Source organism: Haemaphysalis longicornis, unplaced genomic scaffold (assembly GCF_048455015.1).
Source record: "Haemaphysalis longicornis isolate Haplotype H1 unplaced genomic scaffold, Haemaphysalis longicornis Haplotype H1 scaffold_7, whole genome shotgun sequence".
Lineage (NCBI taxonomy): Eukaryota > Metazoa > Arthropoda > Arachnida > Ixodida > Ixodidae > Haemaphysalis > Haemaphysalis longicornis.
The window spans coordinates 36,055,038-36,081,732 of NW_027526422.1; the positions used below are offsets into that span (position 1 = coordinate 36,055,038).

The 26,695-nt window shown below is 51.9% G+C and overlaps 1 protein-coding gene across 1 annotated transcript; it reads left to right on the forward strand.

Moving 5' to 3' along the window:
* The first annotated feature begins 300 nt into the window (after nucleotides 1-300).
* On the forward strand, nucleotides 301-24,747 carry LOC144146257 (uncharacterized). The gene is made up of 5 exons (XM_077678220.1): nucleotides 301-1,879; nucleotides 9,281-9,418; nucleotides 15,584-15,670; nucleotides 20,345-21,817; nucleotides 24,266-24,747. The coding sequence occupies exons 1-5, from the start codon at nucleotides 301-303 to the stop codon at nucleotides 24,745-24,747; spliced, it is 3,759 nt and encodes a 1,252-aa protein (XP_077534346.1).
* The last annotated feature ends 1,948 nt before the right edge of the window (nucleotides 24,748-26,695 follow it).

The window sequence follows — 26,695 nt, forward strand, 5'->3', positions numbered from 1 at the left end:
ATGCAGGCCACCAGCGCGCCGAGCCTCAGCATGCCATTTCGGATCCCGCGTAGCCGTGCCACGTGAAGTTCCCGTACGCAGCTTGGCGATGCTGCGAACGCAGCCACGTCAGCCCAAGGCTTGCGGTGATGCTGCGGTGCCCGGGTTGGACGTCGTCGACTGGAGGCCAACGGTCCGCGTCGACCGAATGCACGGTTAAGAGGCGGAACGACTTGCATCTTCACTGCTGCCTCGTCGATCAAGAGCTCCGCTTCGATGCTGGCAGGAGCGTAGCCGGCGAGAAATGCGGAGGAAAAAACAATGAGCGAACCGCCGACCAAGGACGAGTCCGCCGCCGACCCGCCTCCGGGTGGTGGTGGGGGCACTGCAGAGGAGCTTCCCGTCGCGCCACAGTCGGACGTCCAACAAGGGGACCAGGAGGGCGATGCCGATGGGAGAACGGATAACGGCGAGCAAAGAGAGTTCTCTGCGCGCTTCAGTGACTATCGGATGGAGCAGCACCTGCACCATGCGGACTCGGTCGTCCTGGGGCCCGGGCCAAGCATCAGCGGCGTGGGAACCGTGTCCGGCATACATTACTCCATGTGCAGGTCAGTGTCCTCCCAGATCGAACCCGACGACCTTCCTACCACGAGCCAGGATGAAAAGCCGGGATCCGGGCCTGTCGGAAAGGCGGAGCCCCAGGGCCCGCCACGGCAGCATGTCAACATCGTCGTCATGGTCAGCCCAACCGAATCTGAAGAAACTACGACCTCTTCATCGACGAAATTGCCATCCAGAAACTTAGAAATTCCTATGCAGCGAGCAAAATCCTCGTCGGACGTTATATTGTCTCACAGACAGAAAAAGAGCAGTAGCGCCAAGAAGACGCGCTCTGTTAACCTGGAACACCTCAAAGAGGTGGACGTGGTTGAAATCGTGCGCGTTTTAAACGCAGCATTCGCGAACCAGCGGACTGACTCAACGAACACATTGTCACCTGATGCCCTCATACAGACGCTTCCCGGTTCCAAGGATGCCATTCGCTTTGGTACCGTGCAGCAAAGCTCTCTTAAGCCAGCCACTAAAGAAGAAAGTGTCCAAGCGGGAGAGCCACCGAGGCCTGTAAGCAGCACCACATCTCAAACGGACGAACTTCTTCCTAGCGGGGATTCACCGCATGAGCGACCACCAAGCCTACCCCAGGCAGAAATGGAGGAACTTGGTGATGACAAAACAGGGTCCACCACAGAGAGAGTGTATCTGCTGAACGAGCAGCAAATGAGGCAAGCCATTGGGAGCGACGACAAGATAATACGGTTCCCTCATATGGACGTTTCTTTGCGAAGAGTTTGCTCCGATCGTGGACGCGGCAGCACAATAATCGCGGAGGAAAGTAGGACTCGATCTGAGTTACCCAGCTGGCTGCAAGAGTTTTTCGCAAAGCGAGAGAGCTCAGGGGCCACCAGAGTGAGTCGTATACCGGAGGTCCCTGCGGTCACGGAGCAAGTAACTCACGCAATTCCAACACAGGCTAGGCAAACACAGCCGGAAGTCAGAGCACTCGTTCCGTTAATGGAAGAGGGAGCGAAGAAGGATGAGCGGCAAGAAGTGGTGTCACCGAGTGAAAAGCAACTGTTGCCAGCAGAAATGGCCGATGGCGAAGAGGAGGAGGAGGGTGGATTATTCCAAGCCGACGCCATGACGGGTGTGCAGAGCAAGGATCCCACAGAAGTGATATTGCGAACACAGGCCACTACCGCTGCCGAAAATGAAGAGGAAGCAGTAGGCAGCAGTGCATCAGAACCTCTTAAAAGAGTCAAGGAATCCGCGGTTGAAGCGAGGGTTTGGACGGAACAGTCGGGATTATACATCGAGGACCTTTCTGAAGAAGCTGATGGTACTCCTAGCAGAGCTGAGGAGGAAAAGATCGGGAATATAAAGCGAAACAGAACGTCCCGTAAATCCATGGCTTTGATTTTGGTGCCCGAAAAAAACGCCTATTCAAAGACACGACCCGGCCCCTCGGCTGAACAGATGAACGCCAATTTAGCAGACCTGCCGGCTGGAGGCGAGGATGCTCATGCTGTAATACCTTATCACGGCGAAGAACACCCAGAAGACGACGTTCTCGCTGATTCACTCGGAACCCAAGAGCGGGATGAGCTCACCCAGGAAATGCTGGAGAATAGAACCAAGCTGTTGCTAAGCACGCGACAAGAATTTCCTACTCGTGAACTGCCTATCACGGCCGCAGTGGAAGTCTCACAGCCGGGATTCTCGCTCGGTGAAGTTACGAAGCCTGAACAAAAAACGGAAATTTCCGAGCGGGAGTGCGATACAGCGATTAAAGAGGACATGGCAGAATTGCCTTCGTCACAAATTCGAGAACACGCCCAACCTCAGAAAACGTCTGAGGAAGGCTTTTATGGCGGCGATCACCGTGAAACAGCTCCAGTAGAAGAGTCACCCCAGAAAATAGTACCTGTAGAAGAACAAGAGCTAGCGGCAAAGGACGTTCCTGAAGTCACGACAACTGCGTCACATCAACTTGTGAGACCCGATGCAGAACCTGAGAGAACGGGTGATCGAGAAACTTATACCACAAAGCGAGTTGAGGCGATTCAGGCTCCCAAGGGGGAAGAACCAGTTGTAGCAGAAATACCAGTAGAGTACCGCCCGGCAATTGAACTTTTTTCGTCTCAAGCGCTTCCATTAGAAGAGAAATCGGCCACTGTAGAAGCCGCGGGAGAAGCAGCTCCTCTAGATCGCACTACCTGTCAAGAGCAATTCCCGAAAATACCCACCATTCAACAGTTAGGAATAGAGCAGCCACCACCAATTGAGTACATCCCTTCAGAGGTGAAAACAGAGATTGAGTGGCAGCCTAGCACAGAAACATCTGGTTTACCTGACGCCTCTGATTTGCTGGTAAAGGAACTTCAGAAAACTGCAGAGAAGCCAGCTTCAGAAAATGCATTCGGTGAAATAGCACCATTTCAATGCATAACAAAGGAAATGCGGACAGTTGAGGTCACGTCAAGTACTGGGAAAGTCTCGAAGCCGGCCCCTCCTGGACCCGAACTTCAGAAAGAGCTATTTATACAGCCAGATATTCTCTGTATGAGAAACGAATCGGCTAACTTGATACTTTTTGAGGAGACGCCTTCAATTCCTAAAGCCCCTCCACAGCTCATAGACACAGCAGAGGAACGAAAGTTTCCACCAACGGTCCCAAAGTCGGGGACGTTTGCCAGTTCTGAAGAAGCACCATCTATTGAATGGAAGCCAAGCCTCGAAGGCCCACCTCAGCTCATGGGCCTGTCATGGCCGCTGTCCGAAACACGACCCGAGCCTGATTCAACTGCCAAAAACGCTAAGCCAATATCACTGAAACATGGTGCACTAACAACATCCGAAGAACCGCCATCAATAGAATGGATGAGCAGTGAGAAAGACCTATCAACCATTGCCAGTCCCAAACGGGAAGTACAAGATTGGCCACCAGCCTTACTTCCAGGCGTTGACACGACTCCTCAGGCATCAACAGCCGGCCTCACAGCGTCTGAACAAACACAGCTGGAAGAATGGAAAGTCGACGCTGTAAAGCCATTGGAATCATCATTTGAAAACCTATCAATCGTTCCAATTGTATCGATAACACAAATAGATGAAGTTATTCCTACGGAAGAAAGAGCTTCAATGGAACGGAAAAATGGCTCGCAGGAGCCTTCGGAATTCCTGCCTTGCTCCGCAACAAAACGACCGGAAACTGAACTCGCAGCTGTAGAGCAAGAGTTGCCTTCATATGGGGTTCCCAAACTAGAATACGAACCTTCACCTTCAGCTGCACCAACAGAAGGGGAAGAAACCAAACCAGTTACTCTGCAAGACGTTCGGGAGGAAGCAGCAATTTCTGAGCCGGTCAGAGCAGCAGTTGAGCCTACCACCGCAATTGCGCTCGAAACGGAACGAGCGGCGATCGAACTAGCAGCTGGTGAGCAAGAAACGCCTGCAGAGGAGGCGCCAACACCGCAACACGAACTTCCGCCTTCCTCTGTACACCCAGAAGTAGAAGATACCGAACCGGTTACTCTGCAAGATGTCCGTGAAGACGCAGCGGTTCCTGAACCGGTAAAAGAACCAGTGGAGCCTACCACGGCAATTGCGCTCAAAACAGAACCGCCGGCAATCGAACTAACAGCTGTTGAGCAAGAAACGCCTGCAGAGGAGGCGCCAAAACCGCAACACGAACTTGCAGCTTCCGCTGTACAGCCAGAAGTGGAAGACACCGAACCGGTTAATCTCCAAAATGTCAGTGAAGACGCAGCGTTTCCTGAACCGGTCAAAGGAGCAGTTGAGCCTACCACCGCAATCGCGTTCGAAAAGGAACTACCGGCAATCGAACTAGCAGCTGGTGGGGAGCAAGAAACGCCTGCAGAGGAGGAGCCAAAACCACAACACGAACTTCCACCTTCCGCGGTACACCCAGAAGTGGAAGATACCGAACCTGTTACTCTGCAAGACGTTCATGACGACGTAGTGGTTCCTGAACCGGTCAAAGTAGCAGTGGAGCCTACCAGTGCAATTGCGCTCAAAACAGGACCGCCGGCAATCGAACTAACAGCTGTTGAGCAAGAAACGCCTGCAGAGGAGGCGCGAAAACCGCAACACGAACTTCCACCTTCCGCTGTACACCCACAAGTGGAAGATACAGAACCGGTTACTCTGCAAGATGTTCGTGAGGACGCAGTGATTCCTGAACCGGTCAAAGAAGCAGTGGAGCCTACCACCGCATTTGCGCTCGAAAAGGAACGACCGGTAATCGAACTAGCAGCTGGTGAACAAGAAACGCGTGCAGAGGAGGCGCAAAAACCGCAACACGAACTTCCAGCTTCCGCTGTACACCCAGAAGTGGAAGACACCGAACCGGTTACTCTGCAAGATGTTCGTGAGGTGGCAGTGGTTCCTGAACCGGTCAAAGAAGCCGTGGAGCCTACCACCACAATCGCGCTTGTAACGGAACGACCGGCAATCGAACTAGCAGCTGGTGAGCAAGAAACGCCTGCAGAGGAGGCGCCAAAACCGCAACACGAACTTCCACCTTCCGCTGTACACCCAGAAGTGGAAGATACCGAACCGGTTACTCTGCAAGATGTTCGTGATGTGGCAGTGGTTCCTGAACCGGTCGAAGGAGCTGTGGAGCCTACCTCCGCAATTTCGCTCGGAACGGAACGGCCGGAAACAGACCTCGCAGCTCTTGAGAAAGAAATGCCTGCAGAGAAGGTGCCCAAACAGGAATATGAACTTCCACCTTCTGCTGTAGCACCAGAATTCGAAGAAGCTGAGAGGATTACTCTGCCAGGTGTTCGTGATGAGACAGCAGTTTCTGAGCCATTCAAACAAGCAGTGGAGCCTACCACGGTGACTGAGCTCGAAACGGAACAGCCTGCAATCGAACTCGCGGCTGTAGAGCAAACAATGCCTGCAGAGGTACCCAAATGGGAATATGAACTTCCACCTTCGGCTGTACCACCAGAAGTGGAAGAAAGTGAACCGGTTACTCTGGCAGATGTTCGTCAGGAATCAGCGGTTCCTGAACCGGCCAAAGAAGCAGTGGAGCCTACCACCGCAATTGCGCTCGAAAAGGAACATCCGGCAATCGAACCAGCAGCTGGTGAGCAAGAAACGCCTGTAGAGGCGGCAAAACCGGAACATGAATTTCCACCTTCCGCTGTACACCAAGCATTGGAAGATGCCGAACCGGTTACTCTGCAAGATGTCCGTGAGGACGCAGCGGTTTCTGAACCGGTCAAAGGAGCAGTGGAGCCTACCACCGCAATTGCGCTCGAAAAGGAACGACCGGCAATCGAACTAGCAGCTGGTGAGCAAGAAACGCCTGCAGAGGAGGCGCCAAAAACGCAACACGAACTTCCACCTTCCGATGTACACCCAGAAGTGGAAGATACCGAACCGGTTACTCTGCAAGATGTTCGTGATGTGGCAGTGGTTCCTGAACCGGTCGAAGGAGCTGTGGAGCCTACCTCCGCAATTTCGCTCGAAACGGAACGGCCGGAAACAGACCTCGCAGCTCTTGAGAAAGAAATGCCTGCAGAGAAGGTGCCCAAACAGGAATATGAACTTCCACCTTATGCTGTAGCACCAGAATTCGAAGAAGCTGAGCGGATTACTCTGCCAGGTGTTCGTGATGAGACAGCAGTTTCTGAGCCATTCAAACAAGCAGTGGAGCCTACCACGGTGACTGAGCTCGAAACGGAACAGCCTGCAATCGAACTCACGGCTGTAGAGCAAACAATGCCTGCAGAGGTACCCAAATGGGAATATGAACTTCCACCTTCGGCTGTACCACCAGAAGTGGAAGAAACTGAACCGGTTACTCTGGCAGATGTTCGTCAGGAATCAGCGGTTCCTGAACCAGCCAAAGAAGCAGTGGAGCCTACCACCGCAATTGCGCTCGAAAAGGAACGACCGGCAATCGAACTAGCAGCTGGTGAGCAAGAAACGCCTGCAGAGGAGGCGCCAAAAACGCAACACGAAGTTCCAGCTTCCGCTGTACACCCAGAAGTGGAAGAAACCGAACCGGTTACTCTGCAAGATGTCCTTGAGGACGCAGCGGTTCCTGAACCAGTCAAAGGAGCAGTGGAGCCTACCACCGCAATCGCGCTTGTAACGGAACGACCGGCAATCGAACTAGCATCTGGTGAGCAAGAAACGCCTGCAGAGGAGGCGCCAAAACCACAACACGAACTTCCACCTTCCGCTGTACACCCAGGAGTGGAACATACCGAACCGGTTACTCTGCAAGATGTTCGTGATGTGGCAGTGTTTCCTGAACCGGTCGAAGGCGCTGTGGAGCCTACCTCCGCAATTTCGCTCGGAACGGAACGGCCGGAAACAGACCTCGCAGCTCTTGAGAAAGAAATGCCTGCAGAGAAGGTGCCCAAACAGGAATATGAACTTCCACCTTCTGCTTTAGCGCCACAATTCGAAAAAGCTGAGCGAATTACTCTGCCAGGTGTTCGTGATGAGACAGCAGTTTCTGAGCCATTCAAACAAGCAGTGGAGCCTACCACGGTGACTGAGCTCGAAACGGAACAGCCTGCAATCGAACTCGCGGCTGTAGAGCAAACAATGCCTGCAGAGGTACCCAAATGGGAATATGGGCTTCCACCTTCGGCTGTACCACCAGAAGCGGAAGAAAGTGAACCGGTTACTCTGGCAGATGTTCGTCAGGAATCAGCGGTTCCTGAACCGGTCAAAGAAGCAGTGGAGCCTACCACCGCAATTGCGCTCGAAAAGGAACGACCGGCAATCGAACTAGCAGCTGGTGAGCAAGAAACGCCTGCAGAGGAGGCGCCAAAACCGCAACACGAACTTCCACCTTCCGCTGTACCCCCAGAAGTGGAAGATACCGAACCGGTTACTCTGCAAGATGTTCGTGATGTGGCAGTGGTTCCTGAACTGGTCGAAGGCGCTGTGGAGCCTACCTCCGCAATTTCGCTCGAAACGGAACGGCCGGAAACAGACCTCGCAGCTCTTGAGAAAGAAATGCCTGCAGAGAAGGTGCCCAAACAGGAATATGAACTTCCACCTTCTGCTGTAGCACCACAATTCGAAGAAGCTGAGCGAATTACTCTGCCAGGTGTTCGTGATGAGACAGCAGTTTCTGAGCCATTCAAACAAGCAGTGGAGCCTACCACGGTGACTGAGCTCGAAACGGAACAGCCTGCAATCGAACTCACGGCTGTAGAGCAAACAATGCCTGCAGAGGTACCCAAATGGGAATATGAACTTCCACCTTCGGCTGTACCACCAGAAGTGGAAGAAACTGAACCGGTTACTCTGGCAGATGTTCGTCAGGAATCAGCGGTTCCTGAACCAGCCAAAGAAGCAGTGGAGCCTACCACCGCAATTGCGCTCGAAAAGGAACGACCGGCAATCGAACTAGCAGCTGGTGAGCAAGAAACGCCTGCAGAGGAGGCGCCAAAAACGCAACACGAAGTTCCAGCTTCCGCTGTACACCCAGAAGTGGAAGAAACCGAACCGGTTACTCTGCAAGATGTCCTTGAGGACGCAGCGGTTCCTGAACCAGTCAAAGGAGCAGTGGAGCCTACCACCGCAATCGCGCTTGTAACGGAACGACCGGCAATCGAACTAGCATCTGGTGAGCAAGAAACGCCTGCAGAGGAGGCGCCAAAACCACAACACGAACTTCCACCTTCCGCTGTACACCCAGGAGTGGAACATACCGAACCGGTTACTCTGCAAGATGTTCGTGATGTGGCAGTGTTTCCTGAACCGGTCGAAGGCGCTGTGGAGCCTACCTCCGCAATTTCGCTCGGAACGGAACGGCCGGAAACAGACCTCGCAGCTCTTGAGAAAGAAATGCCTGCAGAGAAGGTGCCCAAACAGGAATATGAACTTCCACCTTCTGCTTTAGCGCCACAATTCGAAAAAGCTGAGCGAATTACTCTGCCAGGTGTTCGTGATGAGACAGCAGTTTCTGAGCCATTCAAACAAGCAGTGGAGCCTACCACGGTGACTGAGCTCGAAACGGAACAGCCTGCAATCGAACTCGCGGCTGTAGAGCAAACAATGCCTGCAGAGGTACCCAAATGGGAATATGGGCTTCCACCTTCGGCTGTACCACCAGAAGCGGAAGAAAGTGAACCGGTTACTCTGGCAGATGTTCGTCAGGAATCAGCGGTTCCTGAACCGGTCAAAGAAGCAGTGGAGCCTACCACCGCAATTGCGCTCGAAAAGGAACGACCGGCAATCGAACTAGCAGCTGGTGAGCAAGAAACGCCTGCAGAGGAGGCGCCAAAACCGCAACACGAACTTCCACCTTCCGCTGTACCCCCAGAAGTGGAAGATACCGAACCGGTTACTCTGCAAGATGTTCGTGATGTGGCAGTGGTTCCTGAACCGGTCGAAGGCGCTGTGGAGCCTACCTCCGCAATTTCGCTCGAAACGGAACGGCCGGAAACAGACCTCGCAGCTCTTGAGAAAGAAATGCCTGCAGAGAAGGTGCCCAAACAGGAATATGAACTTCCACCTTCTGCTGTAGCACCACAATTCGAAGAAGCTGAGCGAATTACTCTGCCAGGTGTTCGTGATGAGACAGCAGTTTCTGAGCCATTCAAACAAGCAGTGGAGCCTACCACGGTGACTGAGCTCGAAACGGAACAGCCTGCAATCGAACTCGCGGCTGTAGAGCAAACAATGCCTGCAGAGGTACCCAAATGGGAATATGAACTTCCACCTTTGGCTGTACCACCAGAAGCGGAAGAAAGTGAACCGGTTACTGTGGCAGATGTTCGTCAGGAATCAGCGGTTCCTGAACCGGTCAAAGAAGAAGTGGAGCCTACCACCGCAAGTGCGCTCGAAAAGGAACGACCGGCAATCGAACTAGCAGCTGGTGAGCAAGAAACGCCTGCAGAGGAGGCGCCAAAACCGCAACACGAACTTCCACCTTCCGCTGTACACCCAGAAGTGGAAGATACCGAACCGGTTACTCTGCAAGATGTTCGTGATGTGGCAGTGGTTCCTGAACCGGTCGAAGGCGCTGTGGAGCCTACCTCCGCAATTTCGCTCGAAACGGAACGGCCCGAAACAGACCTCGCAGCTCTTGAGAAAGAAATGCCTGCAGAGAAGGTGCCCAAACAGGAATATGAACTTCCACCTGCTGCTGTAGCACCTGAATTCGAAGAAGCTGAGCGGATTACTCTGCCAGGTGTTCGTGATGAGACAGCAGTTTCTGAGCCATTCAAACAAGCAGTGGAGCCTACCACGGTGACTGAGCTCGAAACGGAACAGCCTGCAATCGAACTCGCGGCTGTAGAGCAAACAATGCCTGCAGAGGTACCCAAATGGGAATATGAACTTCCACCTTCTGCTGTACCACCAGAAGCGGAAGAAAGTGAACCGGTTACTCTGGCAGATGTTCGTCAGGAATCAGCGGTTCCTGAACCGGTCAAAGAAGCAGTGGAGCCTACCACGGCAATTGCGCTCGAAAAGGAACGACCGGCAATCGAACTAGCAGCTAGTGAGCAAGAAACGCCTGCAGAGGAGGCGCCAAAACCGCAACACGAACTTCCACCTTCCGATGTACACCCAGAAGTGGAAGATACCGAACCGGTTACTCTGCAAGATGTTCGTGATGTGGCAGTGGTTCCTGAACCGGTCGAAGGCGCTGTGGAGCCTACCTCCGCAATTTCGCTCGAAACGGAACGGCCGGAAACAGACCTCGCAGCTCTTGAGAAAGAAATGCCTGCAGAGAAGGTGCCCAAACCGGAATATGAACTTCCACCTGCTGCTGTAGCACCTGAATTCGAAGAAGCTGAGCGGATTACTCTGCCAGGTGTTCGTGATGAGACAGCAGTTTCTGAGCCATTCAAACAAGCAGTGGAGCCTACCACGGTGACTGAGCTCGAAACGGAACAGCCTGCAATCGAACTCGCGGCTGTAGAGCAAACAATGCCTGCAGAGGTACCCAAATGGGAATATGAACTTCCACCTTCGGCTGTACCACCAGAAGCGGAAGAAAGTGAACCGGTTACTCTGGCAGATGTTCGTCAGGAATCAGCGGTTCCTGAACCGGTAAAAGAAGCAGTGGAGCCTACCACCGCAATGGCGCTCGAAAAGGAACGACCGGCAATCGAACTAGCAGCTGGTGAGCAGGAAACGCCTGCAGAGGAGGCGCCAAAACCGCAACACGAACTTCCACCTTCCGCTGTACGCCCAGAAGTGGAAGATACCGAACCGGTTACTCTGCAAGATGTTCGTGATGTGGCAGTGGTTCCTGAACCGGTCGAAGGCGCTGTGGAGCCTACCTCCGCAATCGCGCTTGTAACGGAACGACCGGCAATCGAACTAGCAGCTGGTGAGCAAGAAACGCCTGCAGAGGAGGCGCCAAAACCGCAACACGAACTTCCACCTTCCGATGTACACCCAGAAGTGGAAGATACCGAACCGGTTACTCTGCAAGATGTTCGTGATGTGGCAGTGGTTCCTGAACCGGTCGAAGCCGCTGTGGAGCCTACCTCCGCAATTTCGCTCGAAACGGAACGGCCGGAAACAGACCTCGCAGCTCTTGAGAAAGAAATGCCTGCAGAGAAGGTGCCCAAACAGGAATATGAGCTTCCGCCTTCTGCTGTAGCACCACAATTCGAAGAAGCTGAGCGAATTACTCTGCCAGGTGTTCGTGATGAGACAGCAGTTTCTGAGCCATTCAAACAAGCAGTGGAGCCTACCACGGTGACTGAGCTCGAAACGGAACAGCCTGCAATCGAACTCGCGGCTGTAGAGCAAACAATGCCTGCAGAGGTACCCAAATGGGAATATGAACTTCCACCTTCGGCTGTACCACCAGAAGCGGAAGAAAGTGAACCGGTTACTGTGGCAGATGTTCGTCAGGAATCAGCGGTTCCTGAACCGGTCAAAGAAGCAGTGGAGCCTACCACCGCAATTGCGCTCGAAAAGGAACGACCGGCAATCGAACTAGCAGCTGGTGAGCAAGAAACGCCTGCAGAGGAGGCGCCAAAACCGCAACACGAACTTCCACCTTCCGCTGTACACGCAGAAGTGGAAGATACCGAACCGGTTACTCTGCAAGATGTTCGTGATGTGGCAGTGGTTCCTGAACCGGTCGAAGGCGCTGTGGAGCCTACCTCCGCAATTTCGCTCGAAACGGAACGGCCGGAAACAGACCTCGCAGCTCTTGAGAAAGAAATGCCTGCAGAGAAGGTGCCCAAACAGGAATATGAACTTCCACCTGCTGCTGTAGCACCTGAATTCGAAGAAGCTGAGCGGATTACTCTGCCAGGTGTTCGTGATGAGACAGCAGTTTCTGAGCCATTCAAACAAGCAGTGGAGCCTACCACGGTGACTGAGCTCGAAACGGAACAGCCTGCAATCGAACTCGCGGCTGTAGAGCAAACAATGCCTGCAGAGGTACCCAAATGGGAATATGAACTTCCACCTTCGGCTGTACCACCAGAAGCGGAAGAAAGTGAACCGGTTACTCTGGCAGATGTTCGTCAGGAATCAGCGGTTCCTGAACCGGTAAAAGAAGCAGTGGAGCCTACCACCGCAATGGCGCTCGAAAAGGAACGACCGGCAATCGAACTAGCAGCTGGTGAGCAGGAAACGCCTGCAGAGGAGGCGCCAAAACCGCAACACGAACTTCCACCTTCCGCTGTACACCCAGAAGTGGAAGATACCGAACTGGTTACTCTGCAAGATGTTCGTGATGTGGCAGTGGTTCCTGAACCGGTCGAAGGCGCTGTGGAGCCTACCTCCGCAATTTCGCTCGAAACGGAACGGCCGGAAACAGACCTCGCAGCTCTTGAGAAAGAAATGCCTGCAGAGAAGGTGCCCAAACTGGAATATGAACTTCCACCTGCTGCTGTAGCACCTGAATTCGAAGAAGCTGAGCGGATTACTCTGCCAGGTGTTCGTGATGAGACAGCAGTTTCTGAGCCATTCAAACAAGCAGTGGAGCCTACCACGGTGACTGAGCTCGAAACGGAACAGCCTGCAATCGAACTCGCGGCTGTAGAGCAAACAATGCCTGCAGAGGTACCCAAATGGGAATATGAACTTCCACCTTCGGCTGTACCACCAGAAGCGGAAGAAAGTGAACCGGTTACTCTGGCAGATGTTCGTCAGGAGTCAGCGGTTCCTGAACCGGTCAAAGAAGCAGTGGAGCCTACCACCGCAATGGCGCTCGAAAAGGAACGACCGGCAATCGAACTAGCAGCTGGTGAGCAGGAAACGCCTGCAGAGGACGCGCCAAAACCGCAACACGAACTTCCACCTTCCGCTGTACACCCAGAAGTGGAAGATACCGAACCGGTTACTCTGCAAGATGTTCGTGATGTGGCAGTGGTTCCTGAACCGGTCGAAGGCGCTGTGGAGCCTACCTCCGCAATTTCGCTCGAAACGGAACGGCCGGAAACAGACCTCGCAGCTCTTGAGAAAGAAATGCCTGCAGAGAAGGTGCCCAAACAGGAATATGAACTTCCACCTGCTGTTGTAGCACCTGAATTCGAAGAAGCTGAGCGGATTACTCTGCCAGGTGTTCGTGATGAGACAGCAGTTTCTGAGCCATTCAAACAAGCAGTGGCGCCTACCACGGTGACTGAGCTCGAAACGGTACAGCCTGCAATCGAACTCGCGGCTGTAGAGCAAACAATGCCTGCAGAGGTACCCAAATGGGAATATGAACTTCCACCTTCGGCTGTACCAACAGAAGCGGAAGAAAGTGAACCGGTTACTCTGGCAGATGTTCGTCAGGAATCAGCGGTTCCTGAACCGGTCAAAGAAGCAGTGGAGCCTATCACCGCAATTGCGCTCGAAAAGGAACGACCGGCAATCGAACTAGCAGCTGGTGAGCAAGAAACGCCTGCAGAGGAGGCGCCAAAAACGCAACACGAAGTTCCAGCTTCCGCTGCACACCCAGAAGTGGAAGAAACCGAACCGGTTACTCTGCAAGATGTCCGTGAGGACGCAGCGGTTCCTGAACCGGTCAATGGAGCAGTGGAGCCTACAACTGCAATTGCGCTCGAAACGGAACGGCCGGAAACAGACTTCGCAGCTCTTGAGAAAGAAATGCCTGCAGAGAAGGTGCCCAAACAAGAATATGAACTTCCACCTTCGGCTGTAGCACCAGAATTCGAAGAAGCTGAGCGGATTACTCTGCCAGGTGTTCGTGATGAGACAGCAGTTTCTGAGCCATCCAAACAAGCAGTGGAGCCTACCACCGTGACTGATCTCGAAACGGAACAGCCTGCAAACGAATTCGCGGCTGTAGAGCAAACAATGCCTGCAGAGGTACCCAAATGGGAATATAAACTTCCACCTTCGGTTGTACCACCAGAAGTGGAAGAAAGCGAACCGGTTACTCTGGCAGATGTTCGTCAGGACGCAGCGGTTCCTGAACCGATCAAAGAAGCAGCGGAGCCTACCACCGCAATTGTGCTCGAAAAGGAACGACCGGCAATCGAACTAGCAGCTGGTGAGCAAGAAACGCCTGCAGAGGAGGCGCCAAAACCGCAACACGAACTTCCACCTTCCGCTGTGCACCAAGAAGTGGAAGATACTGAACCGGTTACTCTGCAAGATGTCCGTGAGGACGCAGCGGCTCCTGAACCGGTCAAAGGAGCAGTGGAGCCTACCACTGCAATTGCGCTCGAAACGGAACGGCCGGAAACAGAGGTCGCAGCTGTTGAGCAAGAAATGCTTGCAGAAAAGGTGCCTAAACAGGAATATGAACTTCCATCTTCGGCTGTGGCACCGACATTCGAAGAAGCTGAGCGGCTTACTCTGCCAGGTGTTCGTGAGGAGACAGCAGTTTCTGAGCCGTTCAAACAAGCCGTGGAGCCTACCACCATAACTGAGCTCGAAACGGAACAGCCGGCAATCGAATTCGCAGCAGTAGAGCAAAAAATGCCTGCAGAGGTACCCAAACGGGAATATGAACTTCCACCTTCGGCTGTACCACCAGAAGCGGAAGAAAGCGAACCGGTTACTCTGCCAGATGTTCGTCAGGAGGCAGCGGTTCCTGAACCGGTCAAAGAAGCAGTGGAGCCTAGCACCGCAATTGCGCTCGAATTGGAACGGCCGGAAACAGAGCTCGTAGCTGTTGAGCAAGAAATGCCTTCCGTGGAATCCATTCAACTTGAGTATGAGGCTATTTCCTCCACTGCGGCACACGATGAGAAGGAGGGGATTACTTCACAAATAAAAGTACAGGGCGAGACTACACAAGAAAATGTACTGCAACTCGAAATTAAGGAGGTCGAGCTTTCCGCAACGTTTCCCACTGCTTCGGTAATGCAGATACCAGCGACTGAAGCACCCATTCCAAAGGAAACCATATTTTTGTCTTTGATATGCGACAAAACTGTTTTTTACGCTCCTGAAGACACAGATAAAAAGACAGAAGTGCTCGCCGGAGCGGTCGCTGGCTCTGAAGAGCAGACAGAACATCGAGCTATTGTAGCTATAGATTACCCGATTCAGGAAGAAACACTTACAATTGATGAAAAAGTAGGAGTGGTCCCTGTGTCCGAAGAAGCGAATACTCAGTTTACACCCATCACAGAAACAAAACTGATGGAATTAGGAACTACTGCAGAAACACCATCACAGGTAGCTCCCATTGATGATTCCAAGGAAACTTGCAAGACAGAACCACTTCCACATTCACAACTTGATATCACTCCCAAAAAGACTATTAAGTCATGCACTCCACAATTAGCCATAGAGAAGGAAACTTTCAGCGAAGCCGCATCAGCCTTTTTAACAAAGCATGAGCGCCCTGTTTTACTCGATTATGATTTAAATATAAAATACGATAGAGAAGTTGAAAACATACCACTTCCACATTCACAACTTGATATCACTCCCAAAGAGACTATTAAATCCTACACTCCACAATTAGCCATAGAGAAGGAAATTTTCAGCGAAGCCGCATCAGCCTTTGTAACAAAGCATGAGCGCCCTGTTTTACTCGAGTATGATCTAGATATAAAATACAATAGAGAAGTTGAAAACTTACAACTATCACTTACACAACCAGCAACAGCACCGCAAGTTCCTGATGAGCCCCGCATAGAGCCCCCGCCTTATGCGCTAGAGTACATATTTGTTCCTGAATTCATGAAGGGCGAAGAACTACCTGATCTCCCTGCTCTCACTGCTCCTGCTGAAAACCTGCAAGCTGCAATCGTCGAAATGGCGGAAGACATTCCATCCCAGCGCGAACCCGAGTCTTTGCCTGAGACAGAAGTTGAAACAGCTAAAGAACCTTCGCTTACCACATATGCTGCCCTTGAGGAGGCAGGAAGGTCTTTCCCAGAAGAAACTCAAGGGGCTATACACGAAACAACTGAAAAGACCGCGGCTCCAATCATGCCACCTGATTTGGTCACGCCTACGGGTCCTAAACCTGAAGATGCTGAAAGAGAGGGCGAGCATTTACCACCTACCGCTGAGCTTGCGGAAATCGAGACGGAGCCTGTTGAAATAACAGCACCGAAAGTTCCTGATGAACCCCACATAGAGCCCCTACCTTATGCGCTAGAATACATATTTGTTCCAGAATTCATGAAGGGCGAAGAACTACCTGAAGCCCCTGCTCTCACTGCACCTGCTGAAGTACTGCAAGCTGCAATCGTCGAAATGGCGGAAGACATCCCATCCCAGCGCGAACCCGCGTCTTTGCCTGCGACAGAAGTTGAAACAGTTCAAGAAACATATGCTGCCTTTGAGGAGGCAGGAAGGTCTTTCCCAGAAGAAACTCAATGGGCTATACACGAAACAACTGAAAAGACCGCGGCTCCAATCATGCCACCTGATTTGGTCACGCCTACGGGTCCTAAACCTGAAGATGCTGAAAGAGAGGGCGATTATTTACCACCTACCGCTGAGCTTGCGGAAATCGATACGGAGCCTGTTGAAATAACAGCACTGCAAGTTCCTGATGAACCTAGCATAGAGCCCCCACCTTATGCGCTAGAGTACATATTTGTTCCAGAATTCATGAAGGGCGAAGAACTACCTGAAGCCCCTGCTCTCACTGCACCTGCTGAAACACTGCAAGCTGCAATCGTCGAAATGGCGGAAGACATCCCATCCCAGCGCGAACCCGGGTCTTTGCCTGTGACAGAAGTTGAAACAGTTCAAGAAACATATGCTGCCCTTGAGGAGGCAGGAAGGTCTTTCCCAGAAGAAACTCAATGGGCTATACACGAAACAACTGAAAAGACCGCGGCTCCAATCATGCCACCTGATTTGGTCACGCCTACGGGTCCTAAACCTGAAGATGCTGAAAGAGAGGGCGATTATTTACCACCTACCGCTGAGCTTGCGGAAATCGATACGGAGCCTGTTGAAATAACAGCACTGCAAGTTCCTGATGAACCTAGCATAGAGCCCCCACCTTATGCGCTAGAGTACATATTTGTTCCAGAATTCATGAAGGGCGAAGAACTACCTGAAGCCCCTGCTCTCACTGCACCTGCTGAAACACTGCAAGCTGCAATCGTCGAAATGGCGGAAGACATCCCATCCCAGCGCGAACCCGGGTCTTTGCCTGTGACAGAAGTTGAAACAGTTCAAGAAACATATGCTGCCCTTGAGGAGGCAGGAAGGTCTTTCCCAGAAGAAACTCAATGGGCTATACACGAAACAACTGAAAAGACCGCGGCTCCAATCATGCCACCTGCTTTGGTCACGTCTACGGGTCCTAAACCTGAAGATGCTGAAAGAGAGGGCGAGCATTTACCACCTACCGCTGAGCTTGCGGAAATCGAGACGGAGCCTGTTGAAATAACAGCACTGCAAGTTCCTGATGAACCTAGCATAGAGCCCCCACCTTATGCGCTAGAGTACATATTTGTTCCAGAATTCATGAAGGGCGAAGAACTACCTGAAGCCCCTGCTCTCACTGCACCTGCTGAAACACTGCAAGCTGCAATCGTCGAAATGGCGGAAGACATCCCATCCCAGCGCGAACCCGGGTCTTTGCCTGTGACAGAAGTTGAAACAGTTCAAGAAACATATGCTGCCCTTGAGGAGGCAGGAAGGTCTTTCCCAGAAGAAACTCAATGGGCTATACACGAAACAACTGAAAAGACCGCGGCTCCAATCATGCCACCTGATTTGGTCACGCTTACGGGTCCTAAACCTGAAGATGCTGAAAGAGAGGGCGATTATTTACCACCTACCGCTGAGCTTGCGGAAATCGATACGGAGCCTGTTGAAATAACAGCACTGCAAGTTCCTGATGAACCTAGCATAGAGCCCCCACCTTATGTGCTAGAGTACATATTTGTTCCAGAATTCATGAAGGGCGAAGAACTACCTGAAGCCCCTGCTCTCACTGCACCTGCTGAAACACTGCAAGCTGCAATCGTCGAAATGGCGGAAGACATTCCATCCCAGCGCGAACCCGAGTCTTTGCCTGTGACAGAAGTTGAAACAGCTAAAGAACCTTCGCTTACCACATATGCTGCCCTTGAGGCGGCAGGAAGGTCTTTCCCAGAAGAAACTCAAAGGGCTATACACCAAACAACTGAAAAGACCGCGGCTCCAACCATGCCACCTGATTTGGTCACGCCTACGGGTCCTAAACCTGAAGATGCTGAAAGAGAGGGCGAGCATTTACCACCTACCGCTGAGCTTGCGGAAATCGAGACGGAGCCTGTTGAAATAACAGCACCGAAAGTTCCTGGTGAACCCCACATAGAGCCCCCACCTTATGCGCTAGAGTACATATTTGTTCCAGAATTCATGAAGGGCGAAGAACTACCTGAAGCCCCTGCTCTCACTGCACCTGCTGCAACACTGCAAGCTGCAATCGTCGAAATGGCGGAAGACATCCCATCCCAGCGCGAACTCGGGTCTTTGCCTGTGACAGAAGTTGAAACAGTTCAAGAACCTTCGCTTACCACATATGCTGCCCTTGAGGAGGCAGGAAAATCTTTCCCAGAAGAAACTCAAGAAGCTATACACGAAACAACTGAAAAGACCGCGGACAAAAAAGCAATACCACATGAGGTTGGCATTGTTGAAGCACCGCACGCATACCTACCCCACTCTCGCAAGCAACAGATAGCTGTGCTTATAATATCAAAAGAAGACCTGACTGAAGCTACTGTTGCTACCATCAAGAACCGTGAATTTCCCATCATTGGTCAATTTGACTTGAATGTGCGCTATGAGAGAGAAACGACCAGACCAGCGGCTTTTCAAAGCGCTGACGAAAAACATGAGATGTCATTTTCACGTGACCAGGATGCCCATCTATCGGGGCCGGATGTTGCATTGTACACCAAAGAAAGGCAGGCATTTACTCCAGACTCTTCACAAAAGAAAGGGCCGTGCATGACTGAAGATATGACCGAGGACTATAGAAACGTAAAGGAGAATATGACTTTAGCTTCACCCTTAACAGTAGTTGCACAGCAAAGTAAGGAAACCTTGTGGCCGGTGCAAGAAGAATATGAACGACCCCCTGCTTATACACCGGAACACCGACCCGTTCCCGAATACATGGCAGAAGTTGCCGAGAAAAGTAAGGAATCCATCTTGCCAGTTGAACAACGCCATGAACCTTCCCTGGCCGATGCAGTGGAATACAGAAATGTGTCCGAGTACATGACTGTAGAGGTACCACCAGAAGTTGTTCCAGAGGAAAGTAACGAAACTTCGCCACCTTTTAAACGAAGCAGCGAACTTCCCCCTGCTGATGCGTTGTCCGCGTGCAAAGGAAGGGGTCCCTGTGAAGAAACTGTGCGGCCCACTGAGTCTTTTTCTGTTGCCTCGCTGGAATACCCCAACACTGCATCGACTACCCCCACGGAAAGTTCAACTGCAGAAAGATCAACGGGGTTAACGACGGAATCAGAACCTTACACAGAGCATCGAAGTGGGGAAGATGCGCTTCGAGAAAGCAAACTTCCAAAAGACGCCTCGTCTCTAAGCGTTTCAGGCAGCGTGGAAGCGCCATCAGTTAAGTTGCCTCTCGAGAGACAAGAAACGGAAACTGAACCACAAACTGAGGCCCCAATTTCGACCCGTAGGCTATCACTCAGAGGGCCTATGCTGAGAAACGACCTAGTTAACGCCATGGAAATCTTTGCAGAACCGTTGCAGGCACAAGCATTTGAAGAGGAGGCCGTCTGGAAGAAAGCACCAGCTCCGGATGCTTTTGCTAAAGTGCCAGAAGTAGTCACCTCTGCGACCGCATATGCAGGCCAAGAGCCCGCTGTTGCAACGGAGGAAGACAAAAATCAAGGCCAACAGCCTGAAATGATAAGCACTACAATACAGGATGGCAGGCATGAAGAGACAGCATTGGTGCCATCTCCCCTGGAAGGAAGTGGTCACGAAAGTGGAATAATAGATAATAAAATCCCCACTAATGAAGTCGCTGTGGAACCGGTACAACAAATCGCGGTAACATTCATACCAGAAAAAGGAGAAAAGAACGGATTTGTTCCGGAAGAGGCGCAGCCGCGGAAGGGGGAGCCAATGCCTTGTACCGTGACATCTTCTGTACAAGAAGTTACTTGCCCCGAAACATTTTCTGTCGTGCCAGCTGTTGACCTAATTGCTCTCTCGGAGCTTCCACAAGGTTCAAGCGCTGAAGAGTCTTCAAGTATGAGCTTTAGAGATGCACCTTTTCGAGAATCTGGCTTCACTGGGAACGAATTCTTGGAGAAAAAGTCGACTAGCGGGGACACGGTATTTGATACCGCTGAATCCACGCTTAAAGAAAAGGGGAAAGAAAATATTTTACTTGCCATTACTCGTGATGATGCCCACGTCACTTCAGTGACATCGTCCAAATCGTCCTGTGAGCTCACAAGCCAGCCTGACAAGAAAGAAGTGGTGGCAGTCGCCGATAAGGAAATTCCTTCTCAGGTCCCCAGAGGCTCGTCTGGGGAAATAGCTCCTGCGGACATCGATCATTCTGGCACTCCTGGCGGATCGAAAGCGCTTCAAAGGGACCTCACAAAAAGATTGATCAGTTATTCACAATGGGCTGATAAATTTGGAATCGTCGAACCGCTCGCTGATGCTGACCTGGCGAAAATAAAGCTGGAGTTCGACTCACTCCCTTTCCCCCCAGACCAAGAAGACAAGTCGGACGTGGCGGGAAAGCCAGGGCGTGCAATGTCATCCTCCGATTTCAGTTCTCTTTCTGAGCCTGTGGACGCGATCATAAGGAGAGTTATCCGAGACGTCATTACCACCGAGCGCTTCGAGAAACCCGTGGTACCGCGAGATGAGGTGAGGTCGCAGGATGAAAATGTTCCTCAGGAGTCACTTTCAGTTCCATGTCAGGTCACTGATGGAGGTGCTCTGGATATTTTGACCACAGAAAAGGTGACACGCGTGAGAGAAAAATTGGAGTACGTCGAACCTGTTGCATGCGAAAGCTCCTCTTCTGATGGCTCTAGTCAAAGACTCGAAGAGTGCAGTGGACGTGTCGAATTTGTATCCAAAAAGGTAGTGCTGAGGAGCGAGAAGGACGAAGAGCTGCTGTACGCAGAGCCACGCTCTTCCTTTGCTTCGGTAAGACAAGAACGAAGCGAGGCAAGCACCGACGACGCACAGAAGGAAGGAGCAGAGAAAAGCACGACGGAGAAACATCAGGAAACATTTTTCACTACCAACATCAGAAGGGAGACCCACGTAAAAGAAGTCTTTCAGATAGTGCGGCCAACGAGACTAACAAAAAGACGCGCAACGAGAGGCCGCCAGGAGGCGCCGTCACGCAAGCTTGTCAAAAAGGCTGTCCTCAACGAGGTCACATTCAAGCAGTATTTAGAAGAGGCAGAAGGCCGCCAAAAGCTGGCCGTGGAAGCCGAAATGGTGGCTTCGTTTCGCCCCAGTTCCTTGCTGACTGAGGGAGAGGAAGACGCGGGTCGGCGTGTCCTTGTGGCAGTCGAGCCGAGACGCGAGCCCAAACGTGAGAAGCGGCCGAAATTGTCTCCGAAACTGGCGGGAGGCTTCGACGATGAGCTTCCATCAGTCGACGAGATCGAGTTGAGCCTGCACCCGCCCATGGGGGCGAGAACACCGCCGTTCAAGATAGACGCATCCACCGTTCTGCAGGCTGTGGATATGGCAGATATTCCGTCCGCAGAGGAAGGCGAAGTGTCCACCACGTGCTACACGTTGGAGCCCAGAACGTTGCCTCCACGTCAAACAGATCGCACAAGCATCCCGTATACACTGCCATTGCCGACTTCGGAAGGCCCGTCGTTCGAAGAGGCTGATTTTTCCTTATCACCAGTGGCCGGTCAGTATTCCCCGAAGAAAAGCGCAGACCCGGCGCCCTTAACGTACCCACTGAATGATCAGAGACCTGGTACAAAGACGGAGACCGAAAGACCGCAGCCTGAGCTTTTTAAAAGTCGACATCTCAGCCATGAGTTCACCAGTAACGACATCGAGAGCAAGCCGCCGGAATCGAGGGGAGAAAACTTAAAAGGCGAAACACCCCTTACAATGCCTATCAACTTAGTACATACCAAACTATTCCGTAAATACGAACACCAGGACGTAGTTAAGGATACAAAAAGCAACGTCGAACAAGAAATAATGGAAGCAAAGCCTCTGCGTGAGACCTCTCCTCTTCCCGCCGAGGAAAACCCACCGGAGAATCTAATAATGGTTGAAGAGCGAGAGCAAGCTGTCCCGTCAGGGCAAGCAACTACCGAGCCGACCGAAGCCGCTTCTAAGCCATCAGGGCATGCGCTAAAATATCAAGGCGTTCCGGAATCTACATCGCAACCCGAAATAATGGCTGAATATTCACTCGAACGAAAGGAAAATGCTTCTTCTGAAGAAATACCCTGTCGACGTAGCGCCAATGCATGTGAACCACCAGCTGCTGATTCATTGGAGTACCTTTATGTTCCAGAGTACATGACGCGAGAAACTACCGCAGAAGAATCTTCATCCGAAAAGAAGAAAAGCGCATTTTCTGAAGAACAACCCGCTGTATGTGCCGAAATGGTTAACGAACCACTACCTCCTGATTCTGTAGAGCACCACCACGTTCCCGATTACATGGCTCAAGAAAATGCCGCTGTAGAATCTTCGCACGATGAGAAAAAGGAAGCATCTTCTGAAGTATCTGCGCAATGTGCTGAAATAGCGCGTCATCCTTCACCATCTGATTCCCTGGAGTGCCACTACATTCCCGACTACATGACACAAGAATCTGCGGCAGCAAAATCTTTGCACGATGTTAACGACAGCGCTTCTTCAGAAGATACAACTAGGCGACTAGCTAGAGCGGCCGACAATACGATGCAAGCAGCGCCCACAACCAAACCTTCATTAGACTCAGGGGAGAGTGCTTCTGAAAGAGAAACTGCAATATCTACAGAAGTGACGTCCGAGCCACCCCTATCCGATTCACAAGAGCGCCCCCCTGTTCCCGAGTATGTAACTCAAGAAGTAACAGAAATGGAACACACTCGCGACGAGAAACACATGGCACCTTCTGAAGACGAAATTGCCACAGCCGAAGAATTGGCCTCCGGTAGTGAGCCCGTGCATGCACCCGAACACATGACGCAAGAAGTGCCAGCGACAATGCCTCAGAAGGAAAACGCTTTTCCTGAAACGACTGCATCGTCCACCAACGTGGCGCAGGTGACTTCGGACGCAATAAAATACAGCAACGTCCCAGACTACGTGGCGGAACCGGAACCAGCAACAGACAGCCCCTTCCAACGCGAAGTGAAGGAAATCCCTGTTCGTGAGGTAGCTGCATGCCCCACTGAAGAGGCGCGCGAGCTACCGCCTTCCGATGCGAAAGAACGCAGCCACACTGCCGAATGCATGACTCACGAAGCACCAGCAATAGAACCCCCACTTGAAATAAACAAGAACGCTTTTCCTGATGCAACCGCACTACCCACAGAAATGGCGCAGGAGCCAACACCTTCCAATGCAACAGATCACGGCAACGTCTCCGAGATAGAACGACCACCCGAAGTCGAGGAGAGTGGCCCCGCTGAAGCTGCACAAGCACGCCCTAGCGAAGGGATACATGGAAAATCCCCTGCCGGCGCAACAGAACACAGCTACGTTACCGCCGACATGACAAAAGCCGCACCAGCAACAAAGCTTTTAGGCGAAGTGAAAGAAAGCGCTCCTCCTGGGGAAACCTCGCGGCACACAGAACCGGAACGCGAGCTTTTACCTTCCGGTGAATTAGAGTACAGCCAGTTACCCGAGTACACGACGCAAGAAGCACCAGCAATAGAAGGTTTAAGCGGGCTAAAAGAAAGTGTTCTCTCTGAACAAGTAACTGCACAGACCGACGACGTTGCGTACGAGCCAACACTTCACACCGCAACTCAAGACAGCCACGCTTATGAGCACGTTACTAGTGGAGCTAAAGCGTGCCAGCTCCCGGAGAAGCGTCCAGTTGAACTACAATCGGAAGAAACGCGGCTAGACAGCAACGACCGTGCAGGGCCTTCGTTTAATGAAGTCACCGAGTTCGGCAAGGAGGATAGCGATCTGGAAGCACTGACGTACAAGAGCTTTTCAGACTCTTACCTCGCGAACATGGGGGCGAATATGTCAAAAACGCAAGACGAAGATGCGGTCAATATTGAACCGTCGGAACTTCGCATGCTTGAACACGCCCCAAGCATCGAAACTACCCACGAGAACTCGGTGGCGCCACACGTTGGACTTCCCCTCCAGCACTCTGTTGCGCCATCAGAAGCCCCACCCGCGGGCCAAAAAGAGCTGGTTCTGGCAGAGTCGTCATTGGACCACAGAGTGCTGGCAATGCAGGAAGGCGTCGAGCACACGGCACTTTGCAGCGATGATGTCGATGGCCTGTTCAGCCTGTACGACGATATCAGCTTCTTGGAGCCACTGGCAACGTTGGACTTGGAGCTGGGCTCCCTTACTAGCGGCTTCCTGCAGGATACGATCGTGGCCGTGCAGCCGGTGGAGTTCAGCCCCAACATCGAAACCGCAGGACAGTACGTTCCGTCTGCCGAGTTACCAATGCAGCCCGAGGACTCGACCCCGGTGGCTCGCGATGGCCATCCGCTGGAGGAAGCCCACCCAGACTCGTCCCCACTCCCGACGGTCGGGTGTCATGGAGAAGCATCCTGCCTAGCCTTGCCCAGCGTGAGCGCGGCTGGGAGCTCGGTTGGAGAACCCGAGAAGACACAAGAAAACCATGACAGGTGAAACATTGTTATGCACACGACCCTGCAGCGTCCGTGTAGTAAGTGACCGAGCTAGCATTCAACTTTAACCGATGTTGTTTTCCTGTCAGCTTAAAGGGACCACGCGGACAAAATGCAACTTTAATTTTGACCAACTAGCCTTAGGTAACTTACTCAATTCAACCACCAAAAGACGTTTTTTAACCGACAAAAGAGAAGAAATAGTGAAAACTTTCACACTCCGGGCTACCCGAGGTCAACAGGGAAGACCGCGCGTTAGCATTGTAACACGGTGAAACGTAACTTGAGGCGCTACAATTGCCTATTATGTTTGTGGCGGTGGCCGGTAGCCCCCATCACACAAACATACCTATGACGTCATATATAGCTTAGCTTTTCGAAGTTCTTGGTAAACACTGGCGTCGTTGTTATTTGGCCAACGGCATCTTCTGAATGAACCAAACTCCTAGTTTGTCTTAACGCCCCCTGTAAGCTACAGAAACAGCACCAAACTTTTTGAGGATCATACCTGCCTCCGCGACTGCTTCCAATGGAAGCCTAAAACAGCACGCGCCACGAATATTGGAGTCGCTTTCAAACAATAAATCGAACGCGATGACGGTACTAAATTAGCTGGACCTCCATTGTGTCAAACAACATCCGTTGTGCCCAAAAACGAACGTTACACTAGACGAAATTTACGCAACTGAGAAGCCATTATAACGAATTTCGTAGGCGTGGTCCTGGAGTTACATAAGCGCCCACATGCGATCGATATCTGGCTGGCTTCACGAAATGTGACGTCGTGATCTCTCGCCTGTCTTTCCTCGATGAAGCTAATTAAAAATGCAACAATCACGTCACCTGCCTCCTCGGCCGTGTCAGTCCACACAGTTGTCATGATTATTATTCCTAGTGGATGTTTCGCGACGCGACGCCCACCCACGTGCTCAGTGCCGTCTTTCTATAGTGTTTCAATTAGGGCGTAGTTTCTATACCTCAGGTTCAAATTGCGCGTCTTAGGACAGCTTGCGCCATCTATTGAATCGCCTTCGAGACAGCGCCCGACGGAGCCACGTGACGCGTAGCAGCTAATGGGAATCGACGTGATGCTTGCCTGCCGCAGGTTTGCCATGACGACGATCTTTTCGCACATAGAGCCGAGTAGTACTCCGCATCGTAAGTAGCGCTTGAAACGGGACACAGAAGAGAAGACACGCACGACGGCGCTAATGTGTGTGTGTCTGTGTCGTGTGTGTCTTCTCTTCTGTGTCCCGTTTCAAGCGCTACTTACGATGAATCAAAACCAACTAGCCCAGCTGCCAATTTTACTAGTGCTCCGCAGCAAAAAAAAAAAAAAAAATCATCGGGCCATCTTCACTAACGTGAAACCTGGGGAGAGGCAAAGCATGCAGTGTATCAGTGTATTCTTGGCGCCTTGGCGTTTTTGCCAACGGAGAGGAACTGGTTGGTGGGTAGAGGTGTACAGCTTTGCTGTAAAAGTTTGTCTTTGAAGAACGAAGCTCTTTAGCGCGAGGCGTAAACGAGTGTCCCGGGTTTTTTTAGTACGCGTTACGAAGCGCTCCAGGGCGAGAGGTAACAAGTGTCCCGGTGTTTTTTTTTTTTTTTTTTTTTGTACGCGTTACGTTCTAGCGCGAGGCGTAAACGAGTTTCCCGGTGTTTTAGTACCGTGACTACATGAGGCGAAGATTACAACTATCACGGCAGGAGATGCCAAAAGCCCCAGCCCTTCGGCTGGGCCTTCGGCTAAGTTTTTATTAGGGGCTTCGCCCCTAATAAAAAGGGCTTTCATACTGTTTAGACGTAAGACAAATGCACATGGACTACCGCCGAGAACCAGCTGCCGCATAGACGTTATGTGCCTTACGTTACATTTGAGTTATTACCAGCCGTAAGGGCCGAATTATAAGCTCGAACCCACACTAGGTGCTCTGCGAATGGGCTTCGCA

What these genes read in the sequence shown, in the direction of transcription:
- LOC144146257 (XM_077678220.1), top strand. Translation starts at nt 301, where the DNA reads ATGAGCGAACCGCCGACCAAGGACGAGTCCGCCGCCGACCCGCCTCCG. An exon ending in GGCAATCGAACTAGCAGCTG is followed by an intron (nt 9,419 to 15,583) that starts GTGAGCAAGAAA and finishes TTACACAACCAG; the next exon opens with CAACAGCACCGCAAGTTCCT. An exon ending in TTCCTTATCACCAGTGGCCG is followed by an intron (nt 21,818 to 24,265) that starts GTCAGTATTCCC and finishes TTGCGCCATCAG; the next exon opens with AAGCCCCACCCGCGGGCCAA.